The 24,224-nt window shown below is 37.0% G+C and overlaps 1 protein-coding gene across 15 annotated transcripts in view; it reads left to right on the top strand.

The window, feature by feature from the left end:
* The window catches only part of anks1b (ankyrin repeat and sterile alpha motif domain containing 1B), a 315,285-nt gene that overhangs the window by 71,602 nt on the left and 219,459 nt on the right, over positions 1-24,224 (top strand). For 9 of the 15 annotated variants that reach the window (XR_015482120.1, XM_087247217.1, XM_087247215.1 and 6 more), the window contains 4 exons: positions 10,424-10,720; positions 19,379-19,454; positions 21,503-21,604; positions 22,758-22,880. Coding sequence is in view for 12 of the 15 variants with exons in the window: in XM_087247217.1 (XP_087103343.1) it covers positions 10,424-10,720; positions 19,379-19,454; positions 21,503-21,604; positions 22,758-22,880 (598 nt within the window). In the remaining 3 variants the exon portion in view is untranslated. Of the gene's footprint in view, positions 1-10,423; positions 10,721-13,695; positions 13,884-19,378; positions 19,455-21,502; positions 21,605-22,757; positions 22,881-24,224 lie in introns of those variants that run through there. The other 6 variants (XR_015482121.1, XR_015482122.1, XM_087247223.1 and 3 more) reach the window with 1 other exon arrangement.

The raw sequence follows: 24,224 nt of genomic DNA, 5'->3' as shown, positions 1-24,224 counted from the left end.
AAAAGTATGAACATTAGACAGGAGGGCTAATAATTTAGTTTAAAGCACAAAGATCCAGCTGTGTTTATGACCTCACCCCTATAAAGATGAAGACATGTTCACAGGTCCATTTTGTTGGGACATTAAGCATAATCTGGTTAATAATGTGCGCTTAATGTCAAAATGCGGATAAAAGACTAAAGTAATTCTGTTCCGGTTAGGATTAAACCACTGAATTTATTTATTTATTTTTTTTACGCATAGTATCTTTTTGGAATGTTTTTGGGAGAATAGAATTTTAATGATGGGACAGAAATCTTCAGATTTGATTGACAATGAAAAACAATGAACAAATATCTTATACATCAATGTGAGGAACAGCAGGAGCTAAGGAGAACAGATTTTTTATTTGTGGTGAACTAACACTATAAAATTTATGAAATCAGTAAAAATTGGCTTTCTTTACTCTTTTATACACACTGCACAACTCTAATTGATAAATAGTGATAACTAGTTAGTAGTGCTAGCCAGCTGATAGCAAACAACAGTAACCTTTTACTTGAATTTTACTCCATTGACATCTGAATTTGTGCAGTACTTTAAGAACTATAAGCAAAGCAAAAGCAGTGAGACACAAACACGCAGCCGGTGGCACAGGCATTATAGCATATATTACATTGCAGTGTGGGATGCTGAGCTCTTTATGACTTGGACATTACTCATATCCGAACATAATACTCATATACTTGGTGTCAAAGGCTATGCTATTATTTCAGTGCTGCTATATAGATTCTGTTTATAGCCCCATCACTTAAAGCTAAGTGTTTTATAGTTTTTATGCTGACACAAACACACACAAGGCTTGTAAACCCTTTAAGATAAAAGACATCAGAAAGTTTTTTGCATTTCTGTGCCGTTTTATAGATTTTGTTGTGCATATCTAATGTATGAACCAGTGCGTCGTCCAGATCTGTAAAAGCAATAAATGCGTAGAGGCTCCATTCATCATTCTTTCATCTGGAAAGACGTAAAATCAATCTGAACGCTCAGCGCTTCTCTGGCGTGTTCATACTGAAAAAAATGCACGTCAAACGTACCTGCGGGTGATTTGTCATTCCGAAATCTCCATCCTCAGAGAGAAGAACATGACAGCCTATGACAGGCCCATTTTACAGCATATGACCGTGTATTAAGGGAAGTCTGTGCTAATTTACTTGAAGAGCACTTACTTATGTCATTCAGCTAAGCGAGAGCTTCTTGAAAGGATAGTTTAGTCACAAATGAAGAAGTTCTGGCATCATTTACTCATCCTTTGCAAACTCGTATTACTTCATGTATTAGAGATTAAAAGGCAGTTATGGATGCTAATCAATGCAGTAGAGTGAGTTTTGTTGTATATACATAAAGAGGCTGCTGGTGTATTCATTTGTGGCTTTATTGACCTACAGAGGTGATTTTATTAATATAAGTATTATCATAGTAGAGTTTGTGTGTTGGTTGCAATCTACTTTTCTGGTAAAACTTGATTTGCTGTTGAGGGATGTATTTTGGGGGAAAAGACAAATAAATCAGGTTATGGTTATTCACTGGTGGGATATTAAAGTTCATATAATATTTAATAATTTTATTTAAATGTTTGGGATTAGTAATATATTTGAAGTGTTTTGGAAGAAATCTTCCAAATTAATCTCAAATCAAATCTTCCTCTTATTCTCACCAAAACAAAAACAAACATACCAACTGCAATATTGTGTCTGGAATGCTAAAATTCCAAAATTGCAAGTGAATAAATAAACAAACATAGAATTAAATGATAAAAATCTACTTATGTTCAGTTTCTCATATATAATACTATTTTCATTTTATGTTTTCGAGAACATTTATTTAATTTCTTATGTCTATTTTATTTTATTTATTTTATTTAAAAGTGTGTGTGTGTGTGTGTGTGTGTGTGTGTGTGTGTGTGTGTGTGTGTGTGTGTGTGTGTGTGTGTGTGTGTGTTTGCCTATATACTGTGCAGTTATAGTTAATTTACTTGAAACTTAAGAATGTAAATATTGAAAATATTTAACTGGTTATACATAAATATAAAAATGACATTAAAACTATATTTAAATTCTTTTTAAAAACATTAATATTTTTGTTTCAAGGCAGAGTTTATGTTTATGCATTTACAGTATTTATTTGTACATTTCTCGGTTTTATTAATTAATTAATTTTTGGCAGCTGTGGTATGCCATGCTACAACAGTGATTTTGTGAAACATTATTCATATTTTGTGGAAACCACTTTTCATGATTATTTCAGGATGAACAACTTTTAGTTGAAATGGAAGTATATTTTTTCAAAATGCCTCAACAATGTCACTTTTGATTACTTCAAGATATACTTAAACGAATGTACATTGTATTAATATATTGAAAACTGCTATGTAAAAACTGTAAGAACAATAAGATAGCTAGGACTTATTATTTATTTAGGGAGTGTGAGAAAATGACTAGTTTTCTGGAATGTTTTGTTTTCTGGCTGCTAGGATGAAAGGTTACACCGTTTTCTCTGACTCTCAGCTCCTCTGAGCCCACAAGAGACGGCCCTCTGAATTCCTCCATTTCTCCCTCACACACACAAAGTTAGCCAGATGTTTGTGAGAGCTGGTGTCAGATCTGCTGTGTTAACACTCTCACTCAGCTCTCTTTAGTACAGGTCACTGATATGAGGTCACTTCCTGTCAAGCGTATGTGAGCATAAGTTGAACCATGTGTTTATAGTCCAGTGGTCATCACTGGACCAAGCTGTGGAATGGCATGGTGTCTAAATGGAATCATATATAAAGAAGTAGAATAAAGACATTAATTTATGTAAAGGAATATTGTGGGCTCAATGTTTATTATTAATAAATAAGATGTAAATGATATTCATATAAACAAAAAACTTTTTCTGTATGAATTACACACAGAAGAATTAATACAAGGATAATACATATATTAAATAATGCTTTCTTTCATAAATTTATAAACATAATTAGCATTTTTTTATTTTATTGGGAGCACTACAATAAGCTTCTATTAGTTCATGTTTATAATTATTTATTAACCTGAATAAATAATGAACATTACAATTATAGTATGTATTCTTCTTTGTTCATGTTTATTAATAAAAACAATGTCATTTGTTTTTGTTTCGTTAACTTGCAGTCCATTATTTAAAGTTAATAAGTTAAATGTTGAACTATGATTAATAAATGCTTTACAAAAATTGTTCATTATTAGTTTATGTTAGTAAACACATTAACATGAACCAATTTAACCTTATTAAAGTGTGACCATTTTTCTTTTTCTTGTAGCAATCAAGATTATGCCGCAAATGCTGTTTATTGAGCTTAAAGGCCACCTATGATGAAAAAAAAAATTTTTTGTAAGCTGTTTGGACAAAACTGTGTGCAGGTATAGTGTGTCCACAGTCATATTGGAGTGATAGAACAAAATACAATAAGTCTCTTCTTAAATTTCCTGACATTTAAATAGGATCCAATTCCCTCTCATTTTAAAGCTCATCGCAACGTGATGTAGGAGCGCGGTTTCCCCTCCCTCCGAATTGATTGACAGACACGTATTAACATGTCTCCATTGTAGCGCATATAATCATATCAACAAGATAAGTCGTGCGCAAAGCAACAGGGATTAAAAGATCTGTTCAGCTCTCTTTGATCATCGATCATCAAATGTGGTTAGGAATGAGTTTTACATGTTTAACACGTTTTTAAACCAGAGCATGCTTGTAATGAATTACAGCGATTTTACAGTCTTTACTTTATCACCACAGCCCTACAGCTGCACAATTATAAAAGAAGACGCTTCAATCCTGGTGCGTGGACGTTAAATCAGGTTTATTTTGTACATTAACGAAAAGGATATCCATACTGCAGTGGATAATAATGTGTATTCTGTCACATTTGCTGTGCAAAAACAGTGCAAAGCTAAACGCATGTGCTGTGTGTGTCCGCTGTGTGTGTGTGTGTGTGTGTGTGTGTCTGTGTGTGTGCGTGAACTTTGTAACGACTTTGCAGAAAGGCTTGAATTAACTACACAACAAATACATTAAATATTTAATGAGAAAGTTCTTACTGTAGTATTTCTCACAAACGTTACGTGAGATCTGCTTCCGTTATGACTCTCACTGTGGTGTTTATCTGACACAGCCGAGGTGGAGATTGAGGCACACTGAGGTGGGACGAACTAGCATTAAAGGGCACCTATGGTGAAAAATATACTTTTCAAACTGTTTGGACAGACATGTATGTAGGTATAGTGTATAGACTGTCATATTAGGGTAAAATAAAAACACAGAGTCCTTTTTTTTTTTTCAATTTAACAACATAAAAACGGTGGACTAATTGGAGAGGTTTTCAGATTGACCGCAACTTGACGTAGGAGTGCGGTCCCTCCGCCCACCAATATTGATTGACAGGCGCGCATCACCATATCCTCAGTTTGTTGTTTCACGTCCGCCATTTTCAGCGTGTCAGTCAAAACGAAGTCACTAAAGGAACACCCTTGCTTTATTTTTAGATGTAAGGCTTTTTGGTCTCAACACAAGATCAACATTCATCACATGATCGCGCTAATCGGAATTATTGTTTGTAACTTGGTTTGTTTGTAGGTAGGTTTGCAAACGTGTACTTTTCATTGCATCTTCCTTAAACTTTAGCCGTTTGCATTTCTCGTGGTCACAAAAGCTCCTTGTCATCTTAACTAGGTGCAGCTGAAAAGTGCGAGCCCGTTGCCTCACGTTTCCAATGCGTACCTCCATTGGAAATAAAATAATGAACTTGCCTGCTGGTCTCGACGCTTAGCGATGCAGTGTCATGCATTTCAGAATTCTTAACATAGGTTTATATCAGGGTACACACAGCGGCGCTTCAAGTCAGCGGCTGTCCTTAGCGTCCAGCCACGTTTCGGGACACTTCATATTTCTGCCATGCCACAGAGCACAATCTGAATAGTTTGATTTTAAATAACATCCGAATGTGCGTGTCTGAGTGTGCCGTGTCGCAGTTTTGTTGCTTCAAAGTTAATCCAGTGTGCGTGGTTATTAGTCTCGGTGTATAAGCTCGGAACTTTAAACTAGCACACAGTTGGCTGTAAAACTATACAAAGGCACAAATGATTTTGCACTCTCTGCTTGGTCTGTGTCTGACTCGTGTATGTACGGCTAAATGCTGGTCCTCTCACTCATGTTGCTTCTCTGTCTGCCTGTCTGTTGCTAAACACAGAGCGGGGGAGCTCTTGGCTCCGCCCCCTTGTTACGTTGGGCGGAAAGTCAAAATAAATTTTTATGTGAAACAACACCCCTAAAACAGCTGCCTGTACACGCCCCCAAAATAACACTTTTTAACCCATTTTATTAAAACATTTTGAATTGAACCTAAACTGGCACTCAGAAGAACCATAATATTAATATTACATCTTAAAAAAGGGGTAAACTATGTGCCCTTTAAAGGCACAGGCAACAAAAAAAGCTACATGGTGTCTAAAGCAGAAAATCCAATATTCTGAAAGGTATAATAAATAATCTGATGGGGGTGTCTTGAGCTGAAACTTCACAGACACATTCTGGAGACACAAAAGATTTATCCTAAATCTTGAAAAAGGGATAAAATAGGTGCCCTTTAACAAATCTAAGTCATTTAACATACTAACTCGAACATTTGAAATGTCTGTTTACTTTTATTTTAAATTTCATGCATGACATCTATTTTTTAAAATATATGTTTTGTTTCATTTTATTTTATTTTTTACAGTCAACATTATGCCACAAATGCAGTCTGAGCTGTCTAAGCTGGGCATATCTAAACCAGAATACTCTTTTAATTCTACAATATCGGCTCAGAGACCGAATCCACATTAAACAGCACAGGATTGTACAGGCTAGCCGAGACTAATGTGCTCCTCCACACCTCCTCAATCCCCCCTGGGGGCTTTCACTGTCTGTTTCTACATCTGCTTTAGTGATCCGCTGTATGAGACGAGACTCACAGGTCCTCATCAATGAACAAAGCACTTTTGTTGAGCCCGTTTGTCTTGTTTCACTTTAATGGTGTGTTTTGTGTCATTTAAAATGCTGTTCGCTAGATACGCCTTCACCATTGTGTGTCGTTTCATTTATTGAATGCAAAAGCCACTTCTGTTGTTTTATCATGACAGCCCATCTTGGATATTAACCAATAGGGTGTAAACAGTGGGAAATCGGCCTGCTGTCACTCTGGATATTGCTCTTTCTGGCCGACATACAGATGTATGATGTAGGCTCGGCAAATAGATGCAGGAAATTACGGTGTGTGTGTTTGCCGTTCAAGGCTGAAAAAAAGAGATTAAAGAGTATGAGAGAGCGCTAGAGATATCTCCTTGCAGTATCAGGTCTGTTTCTTTGTGCTGCTTCAGGGACTGGGAGTCTCTTATCATCATTTTCAATCATGTCTGGCTAATTAAGGAACCCATTTGCCTGAAATAAGTCATTGCGGTTAAAGCGGCCGCTTGCTGCAGTTCTCTTGTTTATTGACAGACCTTGCATGAATGCTTCGTTTGCCTTCATGTTACTGACATAAATGCATATTTCTGACTCGTTTGTAGGAGCACTCCTCTAAAACAAGCACACAAACACGTGTACAGTATAGAGTGTGGTGTGCTGTATTGCCAACAGAGAGCACTGTTGAGTTATATTGCAGGTTATGGTCTGTTTGGGTCAGGTGGATGAAATAGTTGTCAGCTTTGTAGGTTTACATGTTAAAACTCTTAACTGGGCTCACTCCATTTGTGCACTTGGAGAAGAGCTGATAATTCTAAATGATCTGAAGACTGAAAGACTTACAATATTTAATTTCTTTTTTATTGGACCAATATATAAAATCTTAGGTGGGTTATAAATTAATAGAGGGCTTGTGGCAAAAGTGCCACCAAAATAAACAACGTTCCCCATTAAATTGGAGGTAAGGAAGGAAAAAGCCCAATTTCAGTGAAATGCGGAGATAAATGAAGTGTCACTTATTAATCATATTGAAGTTTAGTTTAAGAATGCAGAAACGAATCAGAGACATTTTAAATAAAACACCTGGAAATGGCAGACATTTGTAGAGTGTGTCCATGATGCATGATTTCTCTCATTATAAACATCATGAGATTTACTTTGCAGTCACAGTCATTTTAACTGTAGTTTTTGCAAATGTATGCACTATGTTTTGTATGTGTGTGTGTAGCCAAATAATGGCATACTGTTTTTAGCATTTTTAGCATTTTGTGGCAACACCTAGGTAGCAGACACAACATTCTAACAACATAGTGGTAACCAGACACAACATTCTAGCAACTCATCAACGTTCTACAGTAGTATCACCACAATAAACAAACAAAATATTCCAGTAACATCATTGTAAAGACCCGTTCACACTAATAAAAATAACTATAAGTATATTTGCATTCTCACTGATGAACATTTACAATATGTTAATGTGTAGTTTATACTTTTCAGCTGGAAGTACAACCTTGTAACCTGCAGGTATGCCACTAATGCATTGATTTTTTTGCATATCCTGCATATGTATATCTTTATCGTTATAGATGTGGACTGGTGTTTTACATTAAGAATGTTTTTTTTTTTAGAACTCTATCTTTATTGTTATCTACACTCTAAACTTTATTTCTTTATTAGGTACACCTGTCCAACTACTCTTTAACACAAAATTCTTATGAGAAAATCACATGGGAGCAACTCAATGCATTTAGGCATGTGAACATGGTCAAGACAACAGCCGCATTTCCACTATTGGACCAGTGTAAGCCAGGGCTTTTATTGGGCCGGGCCGGGCCAATCGCCTGGGAGGTTGAGCAGTGAAGCCGAAATCATGTCGCGTTTCCACTGTTGGGCTAGTAGCTCGCAGCGCATCACGCAAACCCCGCTCCCACAACATCCCCCAAATCAAACGTCACACACACAACCTGCCCACTTCAGCGGGAATCAGGCAGATAAAGCACACCATCACATCAAAAATAAACGAGTAAAATGAAGACCACTAAAACAAACAAATGACACGTTACTGTACAGCAGTACATTATATGTCTATACGCACAGGCCTGTGTATTTTCATTCATTATAGCGCACCATCCATAAAATTACACCACAGAAATTTTCCGTTAATAACTCAGTAGAAAATGTATTTTATAGCATCCTCATTTAGATAGACGCAGTCAAACATTCAGCCCAAATGCTCTGGAGAGACCTGAAACATACATTTTTCCTCATAGGCTATATGACAGGTGATTTCCCTTTATTTAAGGATGTTGCATTATTCTATGATCTTAAGAAAAGTGTTACGTATTTCAGCACTAAGAACAAGTAATAAAATATTTTTATAAATACTATATTTCGTTGCGCTCAGCAACTTTGCAACTTCTTCATGCATTTAAAATTACATTTTTAAATTTTAGCATGTGATATAAAACCATAAACACTTGAGGACACAGAACACATTTTGTATTAGCAGTTTTCCCCGATGCCTTTGTAAAGTGCTGTGCATGACAAAAAAGAAGGTAGCCTAGTTTCTGCTTTCACTCACCCAAAAAATGCTCTGTTTGCACGATTTTAATAATAATAATAATTATTTTATTTTAATAATAATTTTATTATATCCGATATTTGTAATTCTTAAAATTATTTGAATATAGCTTAGGCTATTTTATCAAGATATGGTACTAGGTGAGCCTACAAAAGTGGAGTAAAATTTGTTTAGTTTTATTTCTTTCTGTTGTATTTATATTGTGTATTATCTACAAAATAAATAACAAGAAGAAAAAAGCTGGTCGCGGGATTAACAGGGCTGTGCAGGGAGCGCTCTTTTGCTCAGTCTCACATTCATATACAGGTATCTAAACGCGCACAAACACACTTTTTAAACTTGACAAAATCTGTGGAAAACCTTTACTTTCTGCTGTGTCTTTAATATGTGGTAAAGATTATTATGCGTTATTGAAACATCAAGGAGGACGCAGCAAAGAATGTCACTTATAAATGAAAACTTTATTATTTTATGCAACAGCTTTACATTTAAAAGGGAAACATAAGGGCAATCATACGCAAAAAGACCCCAGCCTACAAGGCTAGAGGTTTTCTTTCCCTTATTTATTTATTTGTTTGGCACATGTACTCGTGTGTGATCAGAAAACTAGTGTCTGCCTTTCCTTTCACTCCACCCCGAAGCCCCAACTGGCCCTCTTTGCCCCAAGGTGTTTGGCGGGCTGAAAAAGGCCGACCGCTGGCCCCCTAGAAAGCCCCGCTTTGGCCCGATTAGGCCCCAGAGGTGACAGTGGAAATGTGACTGGCCTTGACTCGCCCTGGTTCGCTCGCTATAGGCATGATAGTGGAAACGCGGCTAATCTGCTGCAGTTCAAACCGAGCATCAGAATGGGGAAGAAACATGATTTAAGTGACTTTAAATGTGGCATTGTTGTTGATTCCAGGTTCAGGCTGGTGGTGGTGCTGTTATGGTGTGGGGATATTTTTTTGGTACACTTTGGGCCCATTAGTACCAATTGAGCATTGTGTCAACACCACTGCCTACCTGAGTGCTGTTGCTGATCATGTCCATCCCTTTATAACAGTGGACAAATCTGCAGAAACTGCCTGATGCTATCATGTCAATATGGACCAAAATCTCTGAGGAATATTTCCAGTATCTGTTGATTCCATGCCATGAAGGATTAAGGCAGTTCTGAAGGCAAAAGGGGGTTTAACAAGGTACTAGTAAGGTGTACCTAATAAAGAGGCCGGTGAGTGTATATAGTTAATGTGCTTTGTGTCATTTGTGATGGCCCTTAAAGTCTGAGTGAACCAGAAGTTGCTGAGACTTTTATTTCAGATTAACTTGCACAGATTACTTGTTCCCCTAAATAATAACACTGTACACTAGCATTGTACATTAGGATTTCACAAGGACTTTTAACATCCACATTGTTTTAGTAAACACCATGGTAAATGCACACAACATTATAGCACTGTAATGTGTCACTTATACTTTAACATTGCACTTATTCCAGTATTTCATCACATGACGACAGCATAAATCTGCTTATTCATCCAAATGATTCAACTTTAAGAAATGTGTCTTTATTATTTTTCACCAATAAATCATTGAATTGATGCATTGAATTGGTGTGGTATTAAATTGATGTGATGCAGGGATACAATCAGGGTGTGTATCTGTGCTGCTGTGCTGTGTGCTAAAAAAATCATGGCAATAGCCTGAGGGCCCTTGCAATGCTTTACAGGCCTTATTTAGGGCAGTATATGATTGACAGACAGTTGAATGACAGCTCATGTTTTGATAATGAATGCTTCATAGTGAATTTCTGTTACAGTAACACGCTGTCTCTCTGTGTCTCTCTCTCTAATGTAGAACCTTGAGAAGGAGACAGCGTTACACTGTGCAGCTCAGTACGGTCACTCCGAGGTGGTCCGTGTTTTGTTGCAAGAGCTGACAGACCCCAGCATGAGGAACAGTCGAGGAGAAACGCCGCTGGACCTGGCCGCCCTCTACGGTCGCCTACAGGTGGTCCGCATGCTACTGACGGCCCACCCTAATCTAATGAGCTGTAATACACGCAAACACACACCTCTACACCTGGCTGCCCGCAATGGCCATTATGCTACAGTTCAAGTGCTTCTGGAGGCCGACATGGACGTTAACACACAGGTCAGTGTATGGGCAAGCTATCCTCTTCCTGTACAACTCATACACATTCACTCCAAATCTCAGTTTTCATGCTCCATTCATAAGAGAGGGAGAGAGAGGGGATGGTTTAAGGGCTCGATTGGATGAATAATTAATCTAGCTATGAGAGTAAGTGAAACACAGTAGAGGAACACTCTGTTCTCAGTCCAGGGTTTCCTTGGGCTACCCTAGTGTGTGTTTACTTTCTTATACTTCAGGGACATATTTTGTACCAAGAAGTGACCTAAATCATACAAATCTTCCCTTTGGGAACTTTTGGGGACAACCTCAATTTGAAAAACAATTCATACCATATCAATGAAAGTGGAAAATACATTTTAAAAAGGCTTGTGAAGACATTTAAATGTTAAAGTATTTTGCATTGAGAATAGTTAACAGTATGTTGAAAAAGGTAGAAGTCTTTTTATGATATGGGATGTGGTTGTCTAATCTCACAAACATTTTGTGTGTGAGTATGTGTGTGCACTGTTTTTTGGGTTTAAAAATGTGTATAATAAAATAATATAAATCAAAACTGTTATAAAATTATACTCAACAGTATTTTACATTCAAAATTTGCCACAGGTACATGAATGGTTGGGTTTGGGGGAAGGGTAGTATTAAGCGATATACTTTAATAATATTATATAAGTATAAAATACATTACGCGTATGGAGAGCATAAAATACATTACACATATGAAGTGTCTTCATAAGTCACCAAAACAAGTATGCATGTGTATGATCAAATAATGACAATGTGTCCAATCAGAATAGCAGCCATCCAGAACAGACTCGAACAACTGCAAAACAGTCTCCCTCATCAACCTAACAACAATGAGGGAGCACTCACACTAGGCACGGTTGCCTTAATCCGTGTCTGGGGACAATTGTCCCCACTCTCCCTCTCTGGCCACATTCATGCTGCATTTTTACCTCTAGATTTTACATCATCGATGATGCGACTGTTCAGTTAGGAAGAGAAGTGCTCTCGCTCAGTACAGTAGAGATTGGTTTAATTATAATGTTTTGTATTATTTTAAGTTGTTTGGGATGCAGTAATTTTTAGTCAAATCATTTGCACTTTAGGCACTCATAAATTTTCATGAAAGTCATCATCTTGGGCTGGGCCGATGAGTGATATTATATCTAATAACAATAAAATTTGTCCATAACAATAAGCATTTTTTTTACTCTATATTGATCTAAGAGCCAATCACACAACAGAAATGTGCAACAATGGGAATCTAAAAATGTGTCGATATTAGAGATGTACCGAAATTACAGCCACCAAAATTTTATTGGCAGAAAATATGTTATGCTGTTTAATGGACCCTCCAATTTTTGTGGCTTCAGTCATTGTTGGGGTACCCTTTTTAAACCTGAAAGCATTAACAACTTATATCGAAATATATATTGTTATCTTTCAATATGGAGAATAATTATCAAGATTTCATTTTGGCCATTTCGCCCAGCCCTATCATGTTGGACGTATTAAGAGTGAAGCTGAAAGTGGCAGTGGAGGGATTTGCATCTTTGATTTGTACAGTTCGTGTTCATTGAAAAGTAAGAATGATTAATAAATCCTTATAAAAGACACTTTGCATCAGTTTGGTGCTCCCGCACACTTTGCACTCACATTACAAGCATGCTGCACCAGAGCCCATCTGAACTGCACTCTGGCCCACCTCTTCCAACCGGGCCAGGGCTGCCCGGCCAAACCAGGTGTGGCACAAAGCCCTCATACTTGTCAAACGAACCAGGAAATTTGGGTCAAACATGTCTGGGCATGGTTCGGATAGCCTAGTGTGAGTAAACACTCCAGTAACCACTGCTAGCCATAATAAGCCTCAACCAGTCACCTACACATCACCTAGTTAAAACATCCTAACAATATCAATCACCTTAGAAGGTGCACAGCAGTCACAGACTGGCATCTACACATAGACATCATCCTCAACAACTATTTATTAATCACCCAAACACTATTGAAACACCCTAACAACCACTCCAAACACCATAGGAGCCACCAAATAGAAATAGAACACTCAAATAATGTTTTTCATTATCTTAGTATAAAACTTATGGCAGTATTGAGAAAAAAATCCTTACAAATACAGCTTCAAAGGTTTATGTATCCTCTTGTTAATGTCTGCCTGTCATATGTCAGGCTGCAAATGCTGTTTATATTAAAGTTTCTATTTAGGTATTCTGTATGTGTGTGTGCGCGCGCATGTGTGTGATGGAACGCTGCTGGGTTGTCTGCATTTAAGTGCTTCAGTGTTGTGTGTGTGTGTGAAAGAGAATGATCAGAGGAAGCTTTGATCTCAGAAAGCGTGGTTTTCCCGTCAACTGTCTTTCTCTGTCTCTGTGAGAGGTACAGTTTTATTTCACTCTTATTTTAACCTTGAATATACAGTGCGACAGGGTGTCCTTACCACGCATGTTCCAGCTTATCTGAGAACATATTTGATGTTTAATTTGCATGAGATGATGAGCTAAATTTTGAACGAAGGACATAATGTTGTACAGTATGTATGGAGGTACTTTGAATGACCCAGCAACAGCAAAAAGGAGAGATGAGTTAATCTCAGATTAACACGTGGCATGAAATGTCCAATTACATGGTTGATCAATGAGTCTATTCCACATTTTATGATGTGTGTCCCTGTAGTTTTCATCTTTGGTTTTCCACTGAGAAAGGCAATCTGTCAGAGCAAAACTTACAAGTACATTCAGTACCACAGTGCAGTGCAGTAGTGATAAAGAAAGAAAGATGAAGGCAATCTGCTTGCCACTTCTCAATTCCTGGAAGCACAGTGAGAGTGAATCGATTTCCTCCTCCTGGTGACATCAATAGCTAATCGCCATGGGAAACTAGACAGGAAGTGGTCCTCATTCAAAGGAGGGGGTCCCTCTTCCTGTCCCGTTGTGGGAGCACTTGTTGCTCATCCCTAACAGCACAGAAATCCAAGTTTAACATACAGTGAGAACTGTGCGCTCTGCAGTCTTCACCATGTTCATCCAGGATTAAGCCATTTACAACTCCTTAGTTGTCCTGGACTTTTCGCTAATCTGGAATTTAACCCCAGGTTCAAGGATGAATGTTTTATCTACAGCTGTTTTTGAGGATTTATCTTCTCAGAGTAAGTAAACAGGATGTAAGCTCTATTTTTGAATGCATGTCTTATAAAAGCTAATGTATTCTTTGAGTTGTGGTTTATAATCAGAGTGCAAATTACAAGGGGGTTTGACCCCTTTATATAACACTTGATCCCCCCTAAAGGACATCAAAACAAGATGTGTGGTGGGTCAGCCTTTAAAATAGTGGGAAATAGTTTGCTCAGATCTGTATTGTTAAATAATGATATTAAAATAAAAAAAGATCATATAAATATACATTTGACCACCCTTATAATGGTTCATGTCATTGAGATTGAATAATTGCGCCCAGAAGTCAAGCAGATTTAGACCAGCAGTAGACACACAAGTGTTAACATAACACTTTTCTTGCAAAATATGATGGAATGGTGTTTTGTATGTGTTTTTTGTATGTGATTTTTATCTATGTAAAGCCTAAAAGTAAAGTCAAATTAGGCGAATAGTTTGTATTTAGTAGACACCTATGCTCGCATATGGAAGTTAAATAGTAAAATAATAAGTGCAATCGTTCATAGACAATTATTGGTATACAGTAGGAATGCAAAATTGTTAACGTTCATTTTATATCAGAAAATAGGTAATCTTTGAGATATTGCCAATTAGAGATTGCTGTTGGCAGAATACACTTAATATTCATCTAAAAACTTAAATAAGTTTGATTAATCAATGAAATGTAATTGAATTAAATGAATAGATGAGTTTGGTTCACTGAAGCATGCGCATGTATTACACAAACTGAAAACATTACTGAAAACATCTTATAATTGAAAGTGTGCTGTTCAAAACATAATTTGTTGCTGGAACAGTACTCTCAAGTGTGCACCTTTGAGCCTTGTAATGTAAAATACATCCTGAAAAAACTCTGCACATCTCTGAATAGGATAAAATGGTCAAAAGTAATTCAGCCACTCTGAAAGTGTACCAGCTCTGGCTACATTCATTGCTTTGATTTTACGTAACCTCATGCAGGTGTTGTTTCACATTGTTATTGTTGTTTTTGTCTTCAGTTTTTTGTAAGAACTTAGAACAGACTCTGGGGTGTATACAGGATACATTCTTGTTATGAAGAACAATAGTCAGCCCCAAATAAATGAAACAGAACTCAGGAATCTTTAGACTTAAGATTAAATGTTTTTTTTTATTTTTTTTATCTTTGACAATCCATATAGTGTGTTTTAAAAAATGTTGATGTAGGGCAGACGAATGAAAAAAAAAGGGAAAGCCACATTTATAGAACAGTGTTATCTGCTAAAGGCATTAACACAATATAAAGATGTCTATCTTTCGCATGCTTACATCAAATATAAATAGAAAAGCAATTTAGACAAATGCAAAAACCTTAAGGGCTTGTAGCAAATTCAATGTTAGGGCAAGGAGATGATGGGAACATGCAAAGGATAAACATAAACTTTGATCACCTAAATAAACAGCGGTGATCACAGAGTACTGCCTCATAAACAAAATCAAAACAACACTATAAAATGTTCCAGGGCTGTTCCTATCTCGTCCTTCACTGGCACACTGCTTACCACATGCCTCCTTTGCCCTTCACACCCCAGCAGCCCTCAGCTTGTGATCGTGATGGGAGTATGTGGCAAGCAGGGCACAAGTGGTACAGTGCAACACTGGCACGCACTACTAGGATTGTCCTCGTGATGACCATAGCACCTGGGGGTAATGATAGATTAAACAAGAGATAGTAGCTGAAAATGATCTTTGTTCCTTATGCTATAGAACCAAGCAGTGCGGAGGCTTAATTTTGATGCAAAGAGAAGAAAGATATCCAAAGATGCCTTTTCAAGTTTTAAATAAATGTGTGTTTTTAAAACTTTTGAATATAGCATCTCTATATCTATATCTTCTTTCACTGTCATCATACTTTCTGTTAATCAAAGAACCTAATTTGCTGCACAGGTTTTGCTGTTAAGCAATCATTATGGCTTCACTCTTGTTTTCATGACAGTTGGTCCTGCCCTGCTTGCCACATGGGTCATGCAGCATTACCTGGCATCTGTTGCACCCTACAGATAAGAGTCCAGCTACAATTTAAAATCACGCCTCACTACAGATTTCCACACTTTTCCATTTATTGGTGTTCGTCATATTGTACATAATGACTCTACCCCATTATTGATGGTTGCGCACTGTCCAGGTTTTCAACAAACCTCTTAACTTTTTTGCTTTGAGTAAACCTATAATAGTGCTGAATCACATTTGCTATGACTCAGATTTTACTGGAGGGATCGCTAGAGTGAGCTAGAGTGACACTCTTACAACCAAAGATTTCAATGTTTTGTTTTGATATACATATTCATCTGTTTACTGGCAGCTAGTTTTATGTAGCTCTCACATGGTTGCCCACTGAAGCTAAGCAGGACTTTGCCTGTTAGAACCTGATTGGGAGATGACATGGTAAAACTAGATAGCTGCCAGAAGAGGTGCTCAACTTGCAGTCTGTGCTGGTCCTAACACCCCAGTATATTGATGGGCACTCTATAGGTTTCCACATGATGTCATTGATGACGCGTGAAATTCAGATGGAGGGCAGGAAGTGATTCTTCTACATAGGAATCGCTGTCAGAACATCAAAATATTTGTCTCATGTTGTTTATAATTATTTAAATCTGCCACAATAAGAAATGCCGAACAGCTTTTATAGACTTCCAAAAGTTTTTGCTCATAAATTGGAGAAAGTTCAACAAACTTGCAGAAAAAGAAAAGGCGGCACGTAGTAAACATTTTTTTCAATACATCCATGTGTACAAACTTTTTTGAACGTGATAATTCATTTGACAGCACTATTAAAGATTATATAGCTATCTGTATAAATATGCTAATGTGTTATATAAAAATCGGATACAAACTCCACCACTTTATACAAAATTCAGGAGAATATAATTGATGTACCCTGCCATGTAATCACTGCAATGTTATCTCTGTCTTGCTTTGCAGTAATCCATGTCTTTACTGGCGTTTCGGCAGAATAAACAATCATAACATGAACATCGAGATGAGCAGCAGCAGTGAATGTTTGCTAAAGTCAAGCTCATCGACTGAACAAAAGAATTGCAACACTTGCAACAAAAATAGATGGTTATTATTGAGGAGCACTTGTTCACCCTTACAAAAATTAAGAAATAATAAGGTAGACTAAGCGTCCACGCTTTTGTATGCTTTCATCTGTTATTTTGTGATGTCTGGAAGATATCTACATGGGGGAAAAACTATAGTAATTTATAATCAACATGTTTTTGAACCACATAGTAAAGTGTTTAATGTGTACAACTCTTTGTTAATGAATGCTACAGATTACTGTACCATAGTAAACTGATAAACTATAATAAATACTGTAACTAAAGTATAAACTGTGGTGCATTGTGATTGTGTATAATATAGCATAGAAAACTGAAGTCTATTAAATAATTTGTTTACTGTTACAGTTGTGCTGTACCACAGCTATAATTACTACGACAGTTTAATTCAAGTAATTATCTATAGTATTACATAGCTTATACAGCATCTACTGCATTGATGACAATAATATTTAGTTCAGTAGAAAACTCTGCCCTCTTCGTTATTTAAGGATCATGCCAACATATGTGGTTATTTTCTGTTTATACATTTTTTGCAGTATAGTATAAATCACAAAAATATGGACTTCCCTCTATGTCTCCCATTCAGTTTTTTACTTTCTGCTCTCCATCTGAATTTTAACATCACTAGAGCCCTATAATGTTCAGTGAGCATCATTCTTTAGATACGAAATTAAACCAAGGGTTTATTTACTTAAAATGAATAAAACTGCTATAAACTATTACTTTAAACAATCTATCGTCATTCACATAAATGCATGACTGGTCTGGAGAGTTTGTAGATTATGTTTTTAGTTAAGTAAGTAAATGAGTAAGGCGTATTTATATAGCGCATTTATTGTGTATGGCCATACACCCAAAGCGCTTTACAATAATGAGGGAGTCTCTCCACACCACCACCAGTGTGCAGCATCCACTTGGATGATGGGACGGCAGCCGAAGCACGACGACGTCAGTGCATTTACCACACACCAGCTATAGGGGGAGTGGAGAGACAGTGATAGCACAAATTTAGTGGATGTGGACAATTGGGAGGCCAGTAAGGGCCGATAGAGGGAATTTGGCCAGGACACCAGGGTTACACCCCTTCTCTTTACGAGATGTGCCATGGGATTTTTAATGACCACAGTGAGTCAGAACCTCGGTTTAAAGTCTCATCCTAAAGACTCCACCCACTGACAGTACAGTGTCCTCTTCACTTTACTAGGGCATTAGGACTCACACAGACTGCAGGTTAAGTGCCCCCTGCTGGTCTCATTACCACTACTTCCAACAGCAACCTAGTTTTCCCATGTGGTCTTCCATCCAGGTACTGACCAGGCTCAGCCCTACTTAGCTTCTGTGAGTAACTGGTCTTGAGCTGCAGGGTGATAAGGAACAAATCCAAATAACAAAACATACAGTAAGTGAATGTCAGAATCTTCATGAAAAGTGCATGAGTGGGGTTTAACAACATATTTTTTGTAAAAATGGACGGTGAATGAGGCTCATTAATATTTATACACCTTTGAATGAGATAATGTGTATTCCTATGAGCTAACCATTCAGAGAATTGTAGTAACCACCTACAATCTTACTAACATGAAACAGAGAAACTATTCAATGGCCCAAGACATTTATTTGAAGTCTACCACGATTTAAACCAAAGCACACAAAGAATGCAGATGCAAAATGTCCACTTTGTAGTTTAAGTTACAAAGAGAATCCCTGTTGTCCTAGAACTAGATTAATGCTGTGACACTATTGCCAGACAAAAACACTTTCTCAGACTTTTGCACAGAGGTAGTTTTGGCTCTCCCAGACCGCTTTGCTGAAACGAAAGGCTATTTTTGCAGCAACATGACATGCTTAAGATTAAGTATTACAGTGGTAAGTCCCTGAAGTTCTTATTTAATGCGTATTGCATCATCACAGATCCATAGAGGGAGAGAAGTGCAAACTCTGGAGTTGAATGGTTGCCTCTAGACTAATGAAGGCCGATGGGGGCCCATTTGATTGGGAATCGAGAGCAGTCTCCCGGTGGCCTATTAAAATGACCACGCTCAACTGTGCAAGAAGCTCTCTCTCCATCTATCTCGACTGCCGTTCGGTCTCATTTGCCTGTTTCTTTCCCTCTGAAGCCCCCATCAGTCAGCCTCATAAATTCACAGCGCCATTGCCGTTAATTGTAGTACACTGAATAAATGTTTCCAGAGCTAAATTGGGTGTAGTTAAGTACTTCACAGAGAGCGTGATATAAAACACCCTGCCAGTCGCCCCAGTAGACGGCTGATAGACTGCGAGGGCAGCAGTAGTAAAGACACTGTCGTGTATAACTGCCGTTTACTTCTTATATGAGGCATTTGGGCTTAAAATATTGACTTCAAATCTCTCCTCTCTCTTTCTAGACAGAGAAAGGAAGTGCCCTCCACGAAGCCGCACTCTTTGGAAAGATGGATGTAGTTCAGCTACTGCTTGACTCAGGTATGTGTGTACTGTACTGTATTGTGTGTGTGTGTGTGTGTTGGGGGGGGTTGAGATGGGATGTTTCATTTCCATAGTTTGTTTAAAATACTTGCGTGACCTGTGACCTAACAGCTTTCCTGTCAGTGCCAGCTGTGGAACAGGAAGTAGGATTGAGGAACTTCCTGTTGTAGGGAAAGGGCGGTGGGACCGCTCTGTCGTTGTTTTATTGTTATGAAAAATATTATTTTGGGAAGATTGTTTTAGTTTTGTGTTTTTGAACGTTTATAAAAATAAGTAAATCCTGATTTTTCTATTGTGTCGTTTTTCCGCAAGGATTCACATGATTTTTTGTTTCAACATTTTACTTGTTTTATTGTATCTTTGAATTGATGTTAATTAGTAAAAATATTATTTTAACATATTTGTTTTATATTATAACCTTATATTAATATTTTTTTTGTTAGCAGATAAAAATGGAAGAAAACTAAACTCTAACTTTTACTGTTTGTATATATGGATTAACTCTCAAATTCAATTTCAAGTTGTGAAATTAAAGGGATGCTTCAACCAAAAATGTAAATTTTCTAGGCTCATTCTGAAAATATAGCCCTATATTCATTTTAGGAGATCGCGAATTATGTAGCCAAAAGTACGTATGGCTGCTTTTTGTCTTTAAAACAAATGCTTTTGGCCGGTATGATGCCGTTCCTTTTCTAGCTTACCAGCTGACTGCTTACATCCATATGGACAACTTTCCCGCTGTTACCAGTTTGTCCAGTAGCTCGCCATGTATTTTGGCAGACTTGAGATACAGAGAGGCCTTGACTGTATATAATTCTGAATATTTTCAGAATGAGCCTGGGTTGAAATTTACTCACCGTTTACGGAAAACTGAATAACTGACCTTCCATAGTATTTGTTTTCTCTATTGTGAAAGTAAGTGGTCAGCTTTCCATCTTTCTTCATTTTCTTCTTTTGGGTTCGACAGAAGAAAGAAACAAGTAAAGGTGGAGTAAAATAAACACTTTTTTTGTGAACTCTCCCTTTAAATGGTCATGTTAAATAAATATTCCAAGCTCTGCTTTAGATTTTGTTTGCTCTCTTTTGTGAAAGAGGATCACAGTAATTAGACGAGGACTGCAAATCTCATTTACATAGTAATCTTTTTGTATTCTAAGTGTTTCAATATCATCATGGGCAGATGGAACAGTTTTGTGGTGTTGTTTTATTGGAAATAAAAAGTAAACTAAACCCAGTTACTTTATAGAACATTGTACAAAAAAGATGCAACGTACAAATTACTTTTGCGCAAGGATTTAAGTGATTTTTGTTTCAAATCATTTTGCTAGTTTTAATCTATCTTTAAATTAATGTAGATTACTAAAATGTGTGTGTATTGTATTATAAACTTATTCATATTTATATATTTTTTAGCAGATATAAATGGAAGAAAACTAAACTTGTATATATATATATATATCTTGCATTACTGCTCAAAATTACACAGTAAATGAGTACATGTATTGTTAGTTTTAACATTAAAGGGCTAGTTCACTCAAAAAATTAACTCACCTTTTATTGAAAACTAAATTACTCAAAACCTGTAAACATTGATTTCATAGTATTTGTTTTTTTTACTGTGCAAGTCATTGATTACTTAATCTTTCTTCAATTTTTTTTTTTTTTTTGGGATTCAACAGAAGAAACTCAAACAGGTTTGGGAAAAGTAAAGGACGAGTTAAATAAACCCTTTTGGGTGAACTCTCCCTTTAAATAGTCTTGTTAAATAAATATTCCAAGCTTTGCTTTAGATTTTGTTTGCCATCTTTTGTAAAATAGGACCACAATAATTAGACAAAGACTGCAAATCGCATCTACCTAGTTAGCTTTTTGTATTTTAAGTGTTTCAGTATCATCATAGGCTGATGGAACAGTTGTGTGGTGTTGCTTTAACTGGTAATAAATCCAGTTATCTTAGAAAACTGTAATAAATGTACAAATTAAAAACTTTGACAAAACACTAAACATAAAGAATCCAAATTAATATGTTTTTCTCTTTTTATCAGGGATTGATGCCAACATCAGAGATTGCCAAGGAAGAACTGCACTAGATATACTTAGAGAACATCCGTCTCAGAAATCACAACAAATTGCTTCTCTCATACACGGTAAAGTGTTTCACAGATTTCTATACGCACACACTGAAACTTTTTTTTATGGGAAATACACCCCTTAAAACACACACAAGCACACTCTCACACACGTGCACAATTTGACAAGGGAGTGCGTTCTTGGTGGAGATCAGAAAGCGGATGCTTGCAGATTGATAAAATTCATTCCAGGAAGTTTGTGTTAGATTGAGAACAATGGTTGTTTAATGCGTTAGAAATCCCTGTTCCCTGACATACTTTGGACAAAAAACAATATCAAACGCTTTCAATGATGTGTCTTCAGTCTTGTTAATTAGCTGTTCATGAGATTACATGTTTATTACTTTGTTACCACATTCAGCGTTTTTTACTGCTGTTGAATTTTGTTCAGCCTGTTTTCAACTTTCTTGTACAATTTCAACTAAACTCATTCTTTCCAGCAGAGTTAATCATACAAAACAAAAGACACTGGGTTATTTGAACCCAACGTTCCACTACGCTGTCAAAAACACACCCTCATAAAAGAATAAGATGTGGTTAACTGGTTTTGAAATTCAGTTTAGCTCACTTGTTGTTTCCATTTACTTCATGCCCCATGTTTCTCATTTCTGAGGGTTGTGAAATGCAGTCTTGGGTCTTTAGGACTCTTGAAAATGCCTCCTTTTGAGACTAAATCACCCGTCATCCTACAGAACAGAGGCGAAATTAAAGTTTTCCTCCCTGCCTCTGTGTGGGCAGTGAAGCAGAATCCTTAGCGTGAAGGAATCTCAAAATCACACTTGCTGTGGTTTTAAAATCTACAGTCTTTGACGGGATGCTGAAACTATTGTTGTTTTCATGGTCACCGTGTGGCTTGTGCAACCTATAGTTGTTTGGAGCTACAATTACAACCACCTCATTTTGGTTTTCACCAACCTAAAATGCCTTTTTTCTTTTCTTTTTTTTAAAGAGAGAGATTGAAAAAAGGGGGAGTAAATAAGACAAAATGGAATGTATATACATAGTTACTTGCTTTCTTTCAGGTCCTGTATAGAAATCACACTGTAAGGCTTTAGTTATCCTCAACTATAACTTAACAATCGTATCCTAACCTTGCTGGCTCATGTCAAATGTGTTTTTGTGTTTATGTTTGTCTGTTTATTGTATGTTAATAAATTGTTTTTCCCTCTAGATTATATGATGTCAGATTGTGACAGAGGGAATTTTCACGAAGACTTAGCACGACATCGGCCAATACCTACACCACGCACTTCAATACCGTCTCCTGTGCCCTCACCGTCTCTACGGCATAAAAGTATGTTTATTTTATTGCTTTAAAACAGTACTTTTAATAATAACAGTGACTAATCATGCTTGTATTTACATAATATATTTGTGTATGTGTGTGTGTTCACACACACACACACACACACACACACACACATGGTCAAGACGATCTGCTGCAGTTCAAACCGAGCATCAGAATGGGGGTAGAAACATGATTTAAGTGATTTTGAACATTGAATGGTTGGGAGTATTTCAGAAATTGCTAATCTACTGGGATTTTAATGCACAACCATCTCTAGGGTTTACCGAAAATGGTCTGAAAAATAGAAAAAATCCAGTGAGCCGCAGAGCTGTGGGTGCAAATGCCTTGTTAATGCCAGAGGTCAGAGGAGAATGGCCAGATTGGTTTGTGCTGATAGAAAGGCATTAACTCAAATAACCACTCGTTACAACCAAGGTATGCAGAAGAGCATCTAACCGACTGCCATTTCTGACAGATAGGAACATAAAACTGAGGCTACAGGCTAGCCAAAATTTGACAACAGAAGGCAAAAAAGTTGCCTGGTCTCACGAGTCTCGACTTCTGCTGCAACATTTGGATGGTAGGGTCAGAAATTTATGTCAGGACAATGAAAGTATGGAACCATCCTGCGTTGTATCAATGGTTCAGGCTGCTGCTGGTGGTGTAATGGTGTAGCGGATATTTTTCTGGCACACTTTGGGTCTGTTAATACCAATTAAGCATTGTGTGAACACCACAGCCTGTTGTACCTGAGTGTTGTTGCTGACCATGTCCATCCCTTTATGACTACAGTGCACCCATCTTCTGATGGCCACTTCCAGCAGGATAACCCTCTATGTCATAAAGTGTAAATCATCTCAGACTGGTCTCTTGAACTTGAATCAAATGGCCTCCATTTATAATAAACACATTATACCCAATATCATTATGTGAGCACATACTGTGTGGGCTTTTATTTTGTGTGTAATTAGACACATTAATTGTTAAACAGCAGTAGTTTAAAAATACCTGTTATTAACGATTTCCCATATCTTGAGATTCATGGGTGTTCTACATTCAGTTCATGATTTTGATTTGGATTTGCATTATCAGCTATTGATATCATTGCATTATGGAATCTTGGTATCAGCTCTGAAAGCTGTTCATGTTGAACAGTATAATAGAGTGACTTTTATTGCCATTTTTAATATTTTGAAATGATATTTTGTCTTGCTTTGTATTGTAAATCACAGTGCAAAAACTGATTGCCAGTGCTGTTTCTCTCATTGTATGGATTAACTTAAATGTGATTGTTCCCTTTAAGAGAATTCCTTTATGTGTTTTATTACATATATTCTTTTGCATTTAAGT

The sequence above is a fragment of the Danio rerio genome, chromosome 4 (genome assembly GCF_052040795.2).
Source record: "Danio rerio strain M-AB ecotype USA chromosome 4, GRCz13ab, whole genome shotgun sequence".
Classification (NCBI taxonomy): Eukaryota; Metazoa; Chordata; class Actinopteri; order Cypriniformes; family Danionidae; genus Danio; species Danio rerio.
The sequence above is the reverse complement of the archived record's forward strand: the minus strand, read 5'-3'. Positions and strand labels throughout refer to the sequence as shown.